At 40.7% G+C, this 14,435-nt stretch overlaps 1 protein-coding gene across 2 annotated transcripts; it reads left to right on the top strand.

Annotated features, from left to right (window-relative positions):
* The first annotated feature begins 5,157 nt into the window (after window positions 1-5,157).
* Window positions 5,158-10,173, top strand: metrnlb (meteorin like, glial cell differentiation regulator b). 2 transcript variants are annotated; one of them, XM_063884336.1, is made up of 5 exons: window positions 5,160-5,527; window positions 6,854-7,037; window positions 7,124-7,349; window positions 8,686-8,745; window positions 9,371-10,173. In XM_063884336.1, exons 1-5 carry the CDS (start codon window positions 5,433-5,435, stop codon window positions 9,685-9,687), a joined length of 882 nt encoding a protein of 293 aa, XP_063740406.1. In that variant the 5' UTR covers window positions 5,160-5,432; the 3' UTR covers window positions 9,688-10,173. The 2 variants fall into 2 exon arrangements, with proteins under 2 accessions (XP_063740407.1, XP_063740406.1); XM_063884337.1 differs by lacking the exon at window positions 8,686-8,745 and having other exon boundaries at window positions 5,158-5,527.
* The last annotated feature ends 4,262 nt before the right edge of the window (window positions 10,174-14,435 follow it).

The raw sequence follows: 14,435 nt of genomic DNA on the forward strand, positions 1-14,435 counted from the left end.
TTTTATGACCTGAATCACTCTGATTTCTCAATAGCCTTCGCTGATGCAACCATGCAAAATCAGATACACGCACACAGCTGCTGCAAATGTACAAACATGGATACTGCACGTATTTGTTTTTCTTTCCCGGGGTCTCTTATGAAATCTAAAGAACAATAACCTCTTTAAGAGAGCACAGTTCAGATACATAAACATGCATAAATAGTTTATTTTACCTCACAGAGTGTGGAGTTTTTCTGCCCAAAGGTAAACAGACCTTTTCCCACAAAATCTCCCCCAGTGTTTCCTGGGTCAGGGACGTGGTCTGCCTTACTGTAAATATGGCCGCAACAGATTGCAGGCAGGCAACAGTGGCAGGAAAAAAAACGAGAGGTTCTTTGACTCTGCTAAACTTTTATTTTCACTAAGTTTGTTTGTTATAAACTGAACATAGAGTTGAACAGTGTGCCGTATTAGAGGTTAGGCTCAGAGTCATTGTGTTTGATAAACTGCGGGACTGTTTGGACCTGATCCAACCTTAAGTTTGGGAGGGAAACCCGAGGTCTCTGCCATCCCTGGTACACTGCAGTATTGGGGCTGAGAAAAACATCACTTCCACTTAGCACTCAGTCTCCATTAAGACCCCTTTTCCCTCTCTGTTTGTGCACACAAACACTTAAACAGGAAGGTGTCTTCTTCAGAGATGGGAGTGTTTACAGTAGGGATACAAGTAATGATGACTTCATTAGTCTGATGATTAGTTTTGCGATTCATTGTTTATTTTACTACAGTAAGACCATTTTTAGCAATAGTATATGCCATTACATTTTTACAAAACCCAAGGTGACATTTTTAAAAAGCTTGAGTTATCTTACCAATAGTTTTAAACCAAAAGTTCTTTAGTTTAATGCCACACAACAAAGAAGAACATCAAGATTTTGCTTAATAAATGGCTTAAAACAAAAAGAAATCATCTGCATTATGCTTAAAATAATGACCTCAACAATAGAGTCATTTTCTATTTCATCAGCAAATTAATAAGTTGACTAATCATCTGGCGCGCAGTTAGTTCGCAGGTAACGTATCATCATTACATAAAAGTCTGTCCGTCAGTAAAAAATGAAGAGACCACTTCAGCATTATCAGTTTCTCTTGTTTAATTTTTTATAGGTACGTCTTTTGAGTTAAATGTTTGTTTTGCTTTTTATTGTATTCTATAAACTACTGGCATTTTTTCTGTGTTGGAATTCAACAGACACTGGAATGGCTGCCGTACATTTAGAGATAAAGATTTAAGAAAAAATTGGAGAAGTCTCTTAATTTTTTTCGCGGCTGTATATTTTAAACTATAACAAACCACAATAATTTGTTTAAATTGGACCACTGTCTCTTTAAATACATCCTGTCTCATTCACCCTCTCTGCCCTCATGATGAAGCACTTGATAGATGAGAGTGTGCTCTAATGGAGAATCTATGAAAGAAGCTCAGATATAGAGTAAACAGAGCTTTACTCAGTGTTTACACTCTGTCTCTCTGCAGACATCAGACCTGATAACACACACACAATGAATGACCCTGACCCTGGAGCCTGCTTGCCCTCGCTGGTCAAATAAACCTGAATGTCTGTGGAAAAATGCACACACACACACACACACACACACACACACACACACACACACACACACACACACACACACACACACACACACACACACACACACACACCCATATGCACTTACAGAGCTGCATGTCCTCTGGCAGTGCAGCTGATAAGAGAAAGGCTTGGGTGTGTTTGGGTGAAGAGAGCTCACAGAAGTCAGACACTGAAGGCTTTTTGTTACCTGGAACTTTACCACATTCCTTTGTTTCAGCATCTCTCTGTATGGGAGTAAGATGTGTGTGTGGGTCACTTAGAGGAGAGACACACAGACTTCCAACCTGTTAGTCATTGGACTCAGCTGGCGTACAAAAAGTGAATATCACTTACAGTATGTAGTTAAAACCAGAATGCTGCTTCTCCGCATCTGTTCTATCAAATATTATGCCATAGAAATCTATAATTTCACATACAAACGTAACAGAGAGATAGACAGGTTAGGATGTAGAGCTAACGTGTATCAGGTTAAAGCTAGCTAGTGAGATTCAGCTGCTATAGCTAGCTAAATGGACTTGAAAGGACAGTTCAGCGCAAAATTGAAAATATTGCCAATTGTTGGAGATATTGGCAGTATACAATATGTCAATACGTCTAGAGAGGGTATTTTTGTGTCTGTCTATAAACGTAATGCATTTGTTTAGGTCTTATGTTGGTTCAATTTTAGGTTTAATATTATTATTCTTTTTTCTATATGCAGTAAGCCGTCAGCTTGAAAACTGTTAACTAGTTTTCTCAGTTAATCTGCTTCTGTAGTTAATGCATTCGTCTTTGTTCTCCAGTATGAAGTTGTCATTGCTGTGAGCTATTCCTGTTGAACTGTCATATTGAGCAAGGCACTGAAGCCGCTAAAAGATCCAGTGACTTAGTTTACCCCCATTGGTAAATAAAGATGCTAAGAAATAGAAAGAGGAGTGTGCTGTGTGCAGGTAATGAAGAAAGAAAGGTCAAGAAGATTGCAATCAGAGACAGTGAAAAGTGTGTGACAGCGTTCCTCCTGTCAGGCCGCTTGAGAGGAGCCAGGTGACAGCAGGGGGGTGAGGGAAGCAGGTCAGAGGCGCTGCTGCTCTGTAAATACTTCAAATGGTGAAGAGCGCATGAGGTCAAACTGCACATCAGCAACTCAGACTTCCTCTGCTGCGGGGACAGGATTAGACCTGGGTCAGAATCCCTCTGCAGCCTACACAGCTTTAGGCCCCAGTCGTGTTTATGGTGAAATAAATGTTACACCATGTTTTTCAAATCCTTTGACTGGAGGGGTATGTGTTCAATGGGATAATGATACAGTTACGTTTTATTCAAAGAAAGAGGTAAGTAAAGTGTAAAACATCGCCCTACTTGTTGGATTATCAGTAGGAGGATTTTCAGCACAACTGGGCTAGTAAAGTGGTCCTTCAGTCCAGTGTTTTATTGTATTTGTCGGCAAACATGAATTGTGTCATCAGTCAAACAATTGTTATACCTTTAACACTCATTTACGATTCATTGCCGTATGTTTGAAAATGTTGATTATTGCCCTCTATGGCGGCATCTATGGCATTAAGTGGTAACTGCACGTTTGTTTTTGGATCTCAGTTTCTCGAGATTGACACTTGTGATTTTTCCCAGGAATGTCCCCATATAGATACCTAGTTCGTAAAAGTGCCAAGACGAAAAACTTTCATCAGTCAGTGATGTGATACCAGTGATACCTTATTTGGCGATACTAATTTAAGAAAAATATATATAAATAAACCATTAAACATTACCATTTTTTAAAAGTGGTACCCACGATTTTAAAAGTGGTTTATAATGGAATAATGGTGTATTGTTGGGAAATGAATCAAATGGCAATGTTTTACATAATGCATATATTTAAGTAGCAGTTAAAAATAACACATTTTGGGCTCTATGGTTATGACAAATGTCCTGCTCTTTGTTTTTCATGCTTGCTCTGGTAGTGTTTCAGTTTTAAATGAGGGTAACCTTTTCAGAAATGTCTACCAATTTGAAAAAAAGCTTTAAAAGTGCTCTTATGGTCCAATAAGTCAAAGCGATTTTCCGAAACTCTTTATCCACAATGTAGACCTCATTATTGGCCCATAATAGATCTATAAAGCATACTGAGTTATTTACTGGCCATGTACAAATAGCAATCTATGAACCCATTTAGGGAAATGAATTTGAGTCTGTGATCCAGTTTCCTTGTAATAATTTGTGTGGTTGTTTTAAAGTTAAGCCTTTAGTGGTTGCTTTTATTTAGCCCACAGCATCCTCAACAGCAACGAAAAGGGAAGTGAAAATGTATGAAGTTTAATTTGAATTCTTGAAATAAATTGATCATAATACACGAATAACAGCACTATAGCAGTATTGGAAAATCACTTTTCCACAGAGCTATAATGGCCGACTGTGTGTGTGGGTGTTAGTGTGGTGTGTGTGTGTGTGTGTGTGTGTGTGTGTGTGTGTGTGTGTGTGTGTGTGTGTGTGTGTGTGTGTGTGTGTGTGTGTGTGTGTGTGTGTGAGTGAGTGTGAGTGTGAGTGTGAGTGTGAGTGTGAGTGTGAGTGTGAGTGTGAGTGTGAGTGTGAGTGTGAGTGTGAGTGTGAGTGTGAGTGTGAGTGTGTGTGTGTGTGTGTGTGTGTGTGTGTGTGTGTGTGTGTGTGTGTGTGTGTGTGTGTGTGTGTAAAAGAGAGAAGGGGGGTTGCTTCGGTATTTCTCGAAATGCGTTACATAGCTCTGGCAGTGTGGGGGAATGTGACGAGTCAGTAACATGCTTGCTGTTCCGACTGTTTTCTCACGGGAAAACCTTCCGAAATCCAAACAGGCGTTTAGAGCACATGTGCGACTTCACGTTACGTCAGGGCCTTTTTTCCTAAGAAGCTCCTGAAATATCATGATACAGCCATATTATATCTACATTAATACAGGCTACACAAAAAGACACCCCTTAATCGCAACCAGATTTATGTCAGGGAAGATGGCAAATTAAATAAACAAATAATCTTTGTAAAAGAGGTTTGTGTGCATGTTTGAGAGACATGCTGCTCTAATTTTCACTGCGATAATATGATCCATCTGTTTATACCGCCAACCCACTCACACAGTTTTGTTCTCTTTGGCATCTCAAGACCTGTAGGACTTTAAAAGCAGCTGCCAAACTTCCCCTAGAAAAGTTTGGCAAATAAACGGGGCATTGGCTAAAAGGATAGAATGAAATGCTTTAAAAGCAGCCATGTTGTGATTGTTTTTATGGCCGTTTACCGATTTTTCTTTTATTCAAATCGAATTTTATTTGTGCATTGGTAATTTGTTGGGAACGTTTTTTATTACCTTATGCTACAGTTCAAACATATATGGTAAAAACGTATAACCAGTGTGACGATTTCTAGTATTTGGTCTTCATGGTAGGTGCAAACTGTCCAATTTAAATGTTATAAAAGTTTGTTGGTATTTCAAGCGAGTTCTCGAGGGCTTTCTCCACACACAAGTCCCCGTGGTTGTGTGGGCGTGGTTTGGAGCGAGCACTCGCGTGTCGCTCAAGTGGACTCAGTAGCTGGCATGCGCTCCACAGAGTAGAAGTTTTTAAACAAGTCTGTAGTCCTGCTGCGCGTGCTCTCCTGTATACTTCTTTAACACACTTCTAGTTAAAATGTTTTTCATTCACACTCGCGACCTAAGCCTCGACTGAACCCGCCATGTAGCGTACGTGCTCGCGCTGAACGGAACTCTGTGGGACTTGTTATAAGGGATCTTGCGGTTCGCGCTGCTCTGAGGTCTGCTGTGCGGGACTCAGGGAGCGCCGGGGCGGACAGGCCATTATGCTCTGGCCGGGGGCTGCTCTCTGGATCACGGCTGTGCTACTGTGCCGGGCGGGGGCACAGTACTCCAGCGACCAGTGCAGCTGGCGAGGAAGGTGAGGAAAAACCTGGAGAAATGGCATCTCAGTTTGGATATTATTCTCAACTGGCAAGCAACGTACGGTTTCAACAAAGACAAATACAATTGGATGTACTCATTCCAGATGAATGTATTTATCCCAGATTAGTTTTTGTTTTTAATGTAAGCATAGTGTTTCTCTGGAAGGTTGTCAGGTAGTTATAGACCTTCTTAAATTTCAAAAGAAGGTATACTACGTTTTTGATCTTCAGCTATCATGTGTGTTTTGACTTAAATCCATTGAAATGACATTCTGTAAATGGAGGGTAGTCATAAGAGGGACTGCAGTGGTGTTTGAGAGGGAGGTTGTGTCTTTGAAGTGGCTCTTCTGTGGATTCCAGCGGGTTCAAAGGAGTAATTAGACTCATGTATGTTTGATTAAGATTTAATGTAATCTCCAGGAAGGCCATTGGAAGGTCAGACTAAAAAAAAAAGTTTCATATTCTGATGGAATGGAAACGATGTTTTTTTGTCATGCTTTGTGCCCTTACTGGTGGTTACTTCACAGGCAGATCTTTTTCATATTTTAGAAAAAGCATTTAAATATTTTTACACAATCACGCTTCTCCGAGGAAATTTACATTCAAGGGATTGCTTAAACCCATTATACGTGGAAACAAAGTGCTTTGATTTGACTTTGAAACCTATCACAAGTCTCTTACACAGCAATGTCTCTGCTTCAGTTCCTATCTTAAGTAAATACAGCTATATGGCCCCTTTGATCACTTCTCCAAGTCTGCAAGTCATAAAATATGAAAGCAGGTCCTCAGCACCCTCTGAGTTGTAAAGTTTACCAGCCGCAAACTTCTTACGACTTAATAGCCCAATCAGTTCCACGTTTTGAGGTAACTTATGCACATCAGAGGACAGCGACAGATTAGTCAGCAGACAGCTGCACTTGGATCTTAATTAACTATTTATGAAGTACTTTATTGATCCCAATTTGGGAAATGTATGCGTTGCAGCAACATAAAGACAAGGCATTGTACATTACAATAGAAATAAAATAGCATTTAAAAGGAAAGTAAAAAATAAACATGTCGGAACATGTATGGAATATTAAATAGAATATAACTGTAGAATGTGCAGTGTGGTTTAAGTCCAGTTATCACAGTGAAGGTACGGAGCAGAGAGCGATCTGTCTGCCAAAGGTGAATTGTTATAAAGCGTTATTGCAGTAGGTAGGAATGTTCTCCTCTATCTGTCCTTTTGACAGGCATTTGATTGTGTCTCTCACTCTGGATCAGAGACGAGACCACATGGCTAAAACATATTAAAAGTAAATGTGTCTTCTCATCTGCAGTGGTTTGAGCCACGAGTCTCACCGCAGGGATGTGGAGCAGGTCTACCTGCGCTGCTCTCAGGGCTCTCTGGAGTGGCTCTACCCCACAGGAGCCATCATTATCAACCTGCGGCCAAACACAGAGCCCTCATCGGGACACATGGCAGGTCTCCATGTGTGCATCAAACCCCACCCTCACTCCCAGGTGAGAGCATGACACCAGAATATTACCGTTGCAGTCTGATGTGATCAGATGGGTGGTGCTCACGCGTGTCCTCCCTCCGTGTGCAGGGCTCTCATGTGTATCTGGAGAATAACGGGGATCTGAGGATGCTGCTGGCAGAGAAGGACCAGGCTCAGGACACAGTGACCTGCTTCAGCCTGGCAGAGGGGGCTCTCTTTGTGGAGTCCGTCCCCCAGGCAGACATCAGCCGGAGGATTACGGCTTTCCAATATGAGCTGGTGCCCAGTCAGGGTCCCGGGGCACACATGTACCCGTACCTGCACCCTGGTTTAGGTAAGGGAATGCAAGAACCCATTCTTCATGGTTCTAACATGTATGATGAAAATATTTATGTGAATTTTCTCAAGGATTTTATTGATATACAACTTTAACATTTTGTATTTCCATTTTACGCTGATAATACTTCTGTGCCACCACTACATTTCAAAGCAAACATTGTTTTTACACCACACAATTAAGTTGTCAACTATAGTTACCTTTTAGATTAAGAGTTTACAAAGATGATCAGCTTAGACTAAACTACTCAACGGTTTATGAAGTCGATAAAATGAGCTTCTGAATGATCAACTACATTGACAAAAGTACTTCTTGCATGTTAATACCTAAAACAAATCATTATCTAATGGTATATATTTTAATATCAATAGAACCGTTCTGCATTTTTGACACTTTTGAAGATGACTTCAGCCCCTAAATTAACATTTATATCTATTAATTTTTTTCATATGCTTCAACGGTGAACAAAGAAACCCTAAACTGACAGAGACTCTTGATGAATTAGGGTTTTAGGGGCTGCTTTTAACAACAGCAAAACTATCCAAAAACATCTGTTCACATACCTTCTGCGGTATAAGCTAGGGTTTGATTTAAAATTGAAGTCTAAATATTTAAGGCAATATATCTCAAGTAGGTGTCAGTACTCTTAAACTTAAACTCCTCATACCTTACACAGGCCGTCTTACTGACATAAAATGAAGTTGACAGAAGGCCATGTTACTGCTTCACCCCCGTTTCTTCATCTCACCTATATGCTGCTCCTCTCTGACCTATATGCTGCTTCCCCCCCCCCCACTTCCTCACTCCCACACCCTCTTGTCTCAGCCAGACTTATGAAAACAAGCAGGCCAATCAAACGGGCACTTTAGGGTCAAGCACAAAGGTCAGCCAGTCGTCTCTCAACTGTCAATCAAGAGCAGACCGCCGCCCCTAAAGCAGGGGATTTTGGGTAGCCCACCCGTATGAGTAAAAGCGGTCTTACGGAGGGTGGAGAGGAAGGCCGGACTGCCTTCCTAATGCGACAGAAGAAAGCCTGTCCTCGCCTGTCTGTCTGTCTGTCTGTCTGGACCTTTTATAGCTGTTTTTATAGCTGACGGGGTCAAGGGGCAATTCAGTGATTACGTCTCTTCCCTCACCTGCTGTTCTCATTCACATTCACACACTCTCTCCTGATGTCGCTTTTGTCTCGTGAACACCCACCAACAAAGAGAGAACGGGAAACAGACAAAGGGGAAGAAACTCACAGGAGGATACAAATGTTAAGTTAAAAAAATGAAGAACTTGTGTTTTTTTTTATGTATTGTATTAAGTATTTAATGTTTTCCCATTATAGTTCCCTGTAAGCCCTGTTCAGATGAAGAGGTCCTTATGGCAGTGTGTACGAGTGACTTTGGTAAACATATGCACACACACACAAACGTACATATTATAGGAATAGTTTGTATAAATGCGCTTAATCTCTTTTTTTTGCAAAGTTAGACAAGAAGATAAATCGACTTTCATGTCTGTATGGTAAAATATGAAGCTACAGCCAGCAGCTGTCTAAAGGAAACTAAACCATCCAACATAAGCTCATAAATTAGCACGTTGTATCTTGGAAGTTACCAGCTGTTGTTATGCTAAGCTAAGCTAATTCTATCCAAGCTAATGCACTTTTACTTAACAGTGGTCATCAGGGCAACGACAGAATATTACTCCATTGGATTTTTGGAGTATGTTTCCTCAAATACATCTATCTTGTGTGATGTGAATAAGCTTAAATGTAGCAGCAAACTCACTTTATTGCACACTATCAATCTAAAGTTGCGATAGCTAACGTTAGCTACCGTAGCTGTATCTATGCGTTTAAAGAATTGCGTAAGAGTATGTTTTATTGCCTTTCTTTTCATTTAAATTTAGAATTTGTAAGCGGAAAATTGATTTTGACAGCTACATTGCCCCACTATAAGTCACACACTTTAATTGTTACTACGTTTGATTCTTCATTTAATCTGTTTCTCCTGTTCCTGAATCTGTAGCTGGCAGTGGCATCTTTCGAGGCGTGGGATCAGGTACTAAAAACCACTCTCCTTCTGCGGTGACTCTGAGTCGGCTGTTCCGCCAGAAGAGCAAGGTGTTTGTTCGGGGCAGAGCCAGGAAGCGGGGCTGGGGTGGACGCATCAATGTCCCCGCACAGTGCATTGGGCACCCTGGAGGGGACGAGTACCTTTTGACTGGCTCCGTTCATTTTGGCGAAGCCTGGCTTGGCTGCGCACCTCGCTACAAGGACTTCCTGAGGCTGTACGTCAGGGCACAGAGAGCGGGAACAAACCCCTGTGAAATAGACACAAACTGAGACAAAATCTGTTCTTGGTCCTGGCTGAAACAGTGTGCATCTCAAAAGAGTCAATGAGGAAGACGCAAAGAGGAACAGGCTTGAGATTTTGAGGATGTAGAGACAGTATGAGCATGAGTTTGAGCGGTGATACACAGAAGTACGAATGCCCTGCCATCTTAAAAGCTAAGTCTGCAGACTAAATGCAGCTTTGCTTCAGAAAAGACAATTGGACAGTTTGAACATTTTCGTAGCCACCGTGCTGCAGGAACCAAACTGTTCCATTTGACTGTTTTTTATTCTCCTGACGACGATACTGCTTGTGTGATCCTTCTTGAAATGTTTGTTTGCTTTGTAAAAAGCTTTCTGTAAAATTTAGGAATCTTCTGACAGAAGTGTACAGTATGCAGCTCTGTGAGTCTTTAAGTGTGTGCGTGTGTGTTTTGCTAATGAATTCAAAGGGTTTCTATATATTTACAAAAAATAAAAAGCCGTTGAAAGATGTAAGATGACCCCCATTTCCATTATTGTGACTGAGCCAGTATGTCCTTACATAAGGACCCTGCAATACCGTTTTGAACACTACCGGCACTCTGTGTGTCACACACTGTTTGGCACACTGAGGCAGAGTGTGGTTGAGGTGCAGATAATAAAACCAGATGGTGAGTGAAGTTAATAGAAGGACCAAAATATAAAGGAGCAAATGTTACCATTCTCTCTGATGAAGACAAAGAGATATTATCCACCCATCTACCTAGAAGAAACAACCATTATGAGTGTTCAGTGACCGTTAGCTGGCAGCAGAGCAGCCGTGCGTCAGTGCTGCCATTGCTACCCCTGTGGAGCTTTGAGGAGCCACTGTTCTGGTTGGCATCCTCCTTGCTTCTTTGTGTGTGTGTGTGTGTGTGTGTGTGTGTGTGTGTGTGTGTGTGTGTGTGTGTGTGTGTGTGTGTGTGTGTGTGTGTGTGTGTGTGTGTGTGTGTGTGTGTGTGTGTGTGTGTGTGTGTGTGTGTGTGTGTGTGTGTGTGTGTGTGTGTGTGTGTGTGTGTGTGTGTGTGTGTGTGTGTGTGTTTTGTGTGTGTGTATGTGTTCATGCGTTCACAGCTGAGAGAGAGAAGCAAATTGCTAAATAACTAATGTGGTAACGTTTTTTCCCCCTCATTAAGGCAGACTCCTGCGGCCTAAATGATCGCACAAGCTTAAACAATAAGTGCTAATGCTACATGCCTCCTGTCTTTCACACAGAGTCATGTACAGCTGTCAGAATGAAACTGCAGTCTGACGGATGGGTTGATTGATGTGTGGGTTAATGGGTGGAATGGTAAAAGAAGGGGCAGATGTGTGAATGACCTTAGAGGTGTGTATCTGCACCTCTCCTTGCAGTTGGCAGTTTTGTGCGTGCGTGATGATTTCTTTCTTTCCTCAGGAAGAGAAAGAATGAATGGAATGTCCCCACCCACACACACACACACTCAAACTCACACACTCACACACACACACACACACACAGACACACACACACACACACACACACACACACACACACACACACACACACACACACACACACACACACACACACTTCCTCTGCTGAGACAAACCCTGTGTGCTGTACCACAGAGTAAAAACAATCCTTCTTTATACCTGACAAGCATCACTCAAGTACACAGTGAAGAACAGAGTGAGAAAAACACACACAAATTGAGAGGTGTAACAGAAGTGATGATGCAAAATTGAGCCGTAAAGCAGTGAGGGAAAGTGGGTGGTTTCCTCACTTCCTAGCTTTCTAAAACCACATCCATCTTCAAACTCATCCTTTGTTTTTAACTCAACTACCGTCCTGTACATTTTTGTAATGCCAAACTTGACCAGTGGTGTAAATTGGGTTTCAAGGTTTTATTGGTCATATGTACAGCATATATGTTGGCAATGAAAATCTTATATCCCATGCTCCTCCAACAACTCAACATACATGGTGCAAATAAGATACATTTTATATATATATATATAGATTTAGATTTAGATTTTAAATGTATATAGACTATGTTGTATATGACAAGTCACTACAAGAAAATGTATGTTTATGAATCTTCTCTATGAATGTACGGAGACAAGAAGCAAAAGACTGGAGGGAAATTATTGCGAAATGGTGGAGATTCTGGACATTAATACCTGTTGGACACAGTGTTGGGACCCAACAAAGCCAAAAATGAAATAAAGGCTATTCTAATAATCATAATGTAAAGTTAATTCACCTAAAAAAAGATGTCTGTGTCCCAATATGAGTCAATAGCATGTCTTTTTGTGCCCAGTGGTATCAAGACACAAACCAAGAAGTTGTATTTCGGTGGTTTGGCCACTATCAAATTGGCCTTAAAGCCAGGTCCTGTCTGTGACAATTTAGTCAGAGCGCTGACGTCGCTTAACCTGACCACCGTCAACGACATCCAGCAGACCTCGGGAGGGGGGTGAGGGGATTTTTACACCTGTGTGTGTGTGTGTGTGTGTGTGTGTGTGTCTGTCTGTCTTGGGTAATTTGAGAAGACCACAACGCACGCGTCCTGCACGCTGCAGACATGCAAACATAGCACACAGCAGAAACCCAACCCACTGTAGCAACACCCAATACTCCTTGGCAACCCAAGCTGGCAAGGGGCCCAGCTCGCCTTGGCATCCTCGCTAATTCGGGACACACTTATCCCTCCCTCACGGGGTCTTAATGTTAACCTTTCAGCGTGAGCGAGCCTGAGATATGGAAACAGTGTGTGCTGCAGTATGCGTGGGGCACAGCTGAGCGGTCAGCTGGAGTCCAGGGAAAATACACACATGCTTACACCCACATACTACACCCACATTTACCACCACTGGCATTTTATAATGTGCTGGACACGGTGGGGTCAGTGGTTTTAAAATGGTTGCACAATATTTTAGGTTAATGTATGTCTGGTTTCTGCAGGGGGTCCCAAGTATACATTTAATGATGCTGTCTCCTTTGACACGGATGCAAGACTTAAAAGTCACCTTTCATGCAAAATCCATTTTTTATATCTTCTTTACATAAATGTCCCCTCTGTGTTAAGAGTTTATAGTACACATATCTATATATTATACACATCTGCCATAAATATCGGTTAATATGTAATATATGCATCTGTCTATACCTCCTCATACAACAGTGTAAAGTGTTTAAATTACTGTACAGTGTTTTTAAATAATTTGTATTTATTCTACATATGGATATATTTTACATCTTTACATCCTTAGTGTTTTTATTGTATTTTCTATTTTTGCACTATTTTATTTATCTTATTTGCACTATATATGTTGAGTTGTTGGAGGAGCCTGGGATATAAAATTTTCATTGCCAACATATACTGTATCTGCTTTGCATATGACAAATAAAACCTTTGACCCTTTTGAACCTTTGAGCCTTGAAGAGATTTAGAAATTTTCTGGGAAAAAGATTCCCTCTCTTTTTGTCCTGATCCATCTAAATAAACACCTGTCTAAAAATGTGTTGATCAGATTTTGGGTTGAGCAACCATTAGCCAATAGCCAACCAAAATAACACCCGCCCACCTTATCACATGAACCCCCTTCCTAGAGCACGACTGTGTTTTTTTGAACAAATGATCTCTCAGAGGGGCACGGCCAGCAGCAGCTCATTAGCATTTGAAGCTACAGACACAGAATCAGCACTGATGAAACAGGGCTGAAACAGAGGGGTTTATGGGATGCTACAGTGCTCGATACGATTGGTATTTCGAGCCAAACACTTCGTAGACATGTTTTGTACGTATCTGAGATCTATAATTGTGTTATCAAAGCTAGTAAAGGGGCAGCTAGTTTTAATTCCTCTGTATGCTGCAGGGTAGCTTGTGAATTTTCTCCAGGTGTAACTAAAGAGTTGATTATACTTCACATTATTTATCCATATCTGCAAAGTAACTAAAGGTATTAAATAAATGTGGGTGGAGTAAAATTAAAAAATATCATAAAATGGAAATACTCAAGTAAAGTACAAGTATCTCAAAAGTGTACTTAAGTACTGTTCTTGAGTAAATTAACTTCCTATTAAAAATCAGATTTCACAACATGATTCATTTTAGATGAACATAAAAGACCCTTTACTCTACAGTACCATGAACCTTGTCTTTATTTTGAAGTCCAAGCTAGTATAGAGTGCCCCTTTGTGGCTTCAATGTGAAGTTTTGATTGAACTTCTCTTACAAATGTGCCTTTAAACTACATTAAAAATTAACCAAAGGGAACCATTTAGACTTCACACTAATGTGTTTAATTTCCTCATCATGCTGAGGTTGTTTCCTAGTTTCATCTGTCAGTCAATACAGTAAATAATAACAACACTTCACAAGACAGGAAATGATTTTCTTGTAACTCAGATTTTCTAAGATAGATAAGCTTTGCTGCTTTGAATGAGGAAGTGAAACAGGTTGAATGTCATGCCATCATTGGGCCAACATTTTGGGTGGGACATTTTCAGACTTATTTCTTTTGTTTCTTTTTCATAGAAACTGCAACACAATAACATGAGGATGTGGAGCCTTGAGAACCCGCTTTTCGCTCTGAGCAGTAAGTTAAATAAAGTCCTTTTTCTTAGATACAGTCATTACACAGCTTGCATTTTTAACTACATAATGAGATGAGAAACATTATATAATTGACATTTAGGAGATTCATAGGAAACAAAATTAACTTCTAATTAAAAGTTGAAGTTAAAGAAGATTTCCAGGGTTTTTTTATTTTAT

The sequence above is a fragment of the Eleginops maclovinus genome, chromosome 5, assembly GCF_036324505.1.
Source record: "Eleginops maclovinus isolate JMC-PN-2008 ecotype Puerto Natales chromosome 5, JC_Emac_rtc_rv5, whole genome shotgun sequence".
In the NCBI taxonomy this organism is placed as follows: domain Eukaryota; kingdom Metazoa; phylum Chordata; class Actinopteri; order Perciformes; family Eleginopidae; genus Eleginops; species Eleginops maclovinus.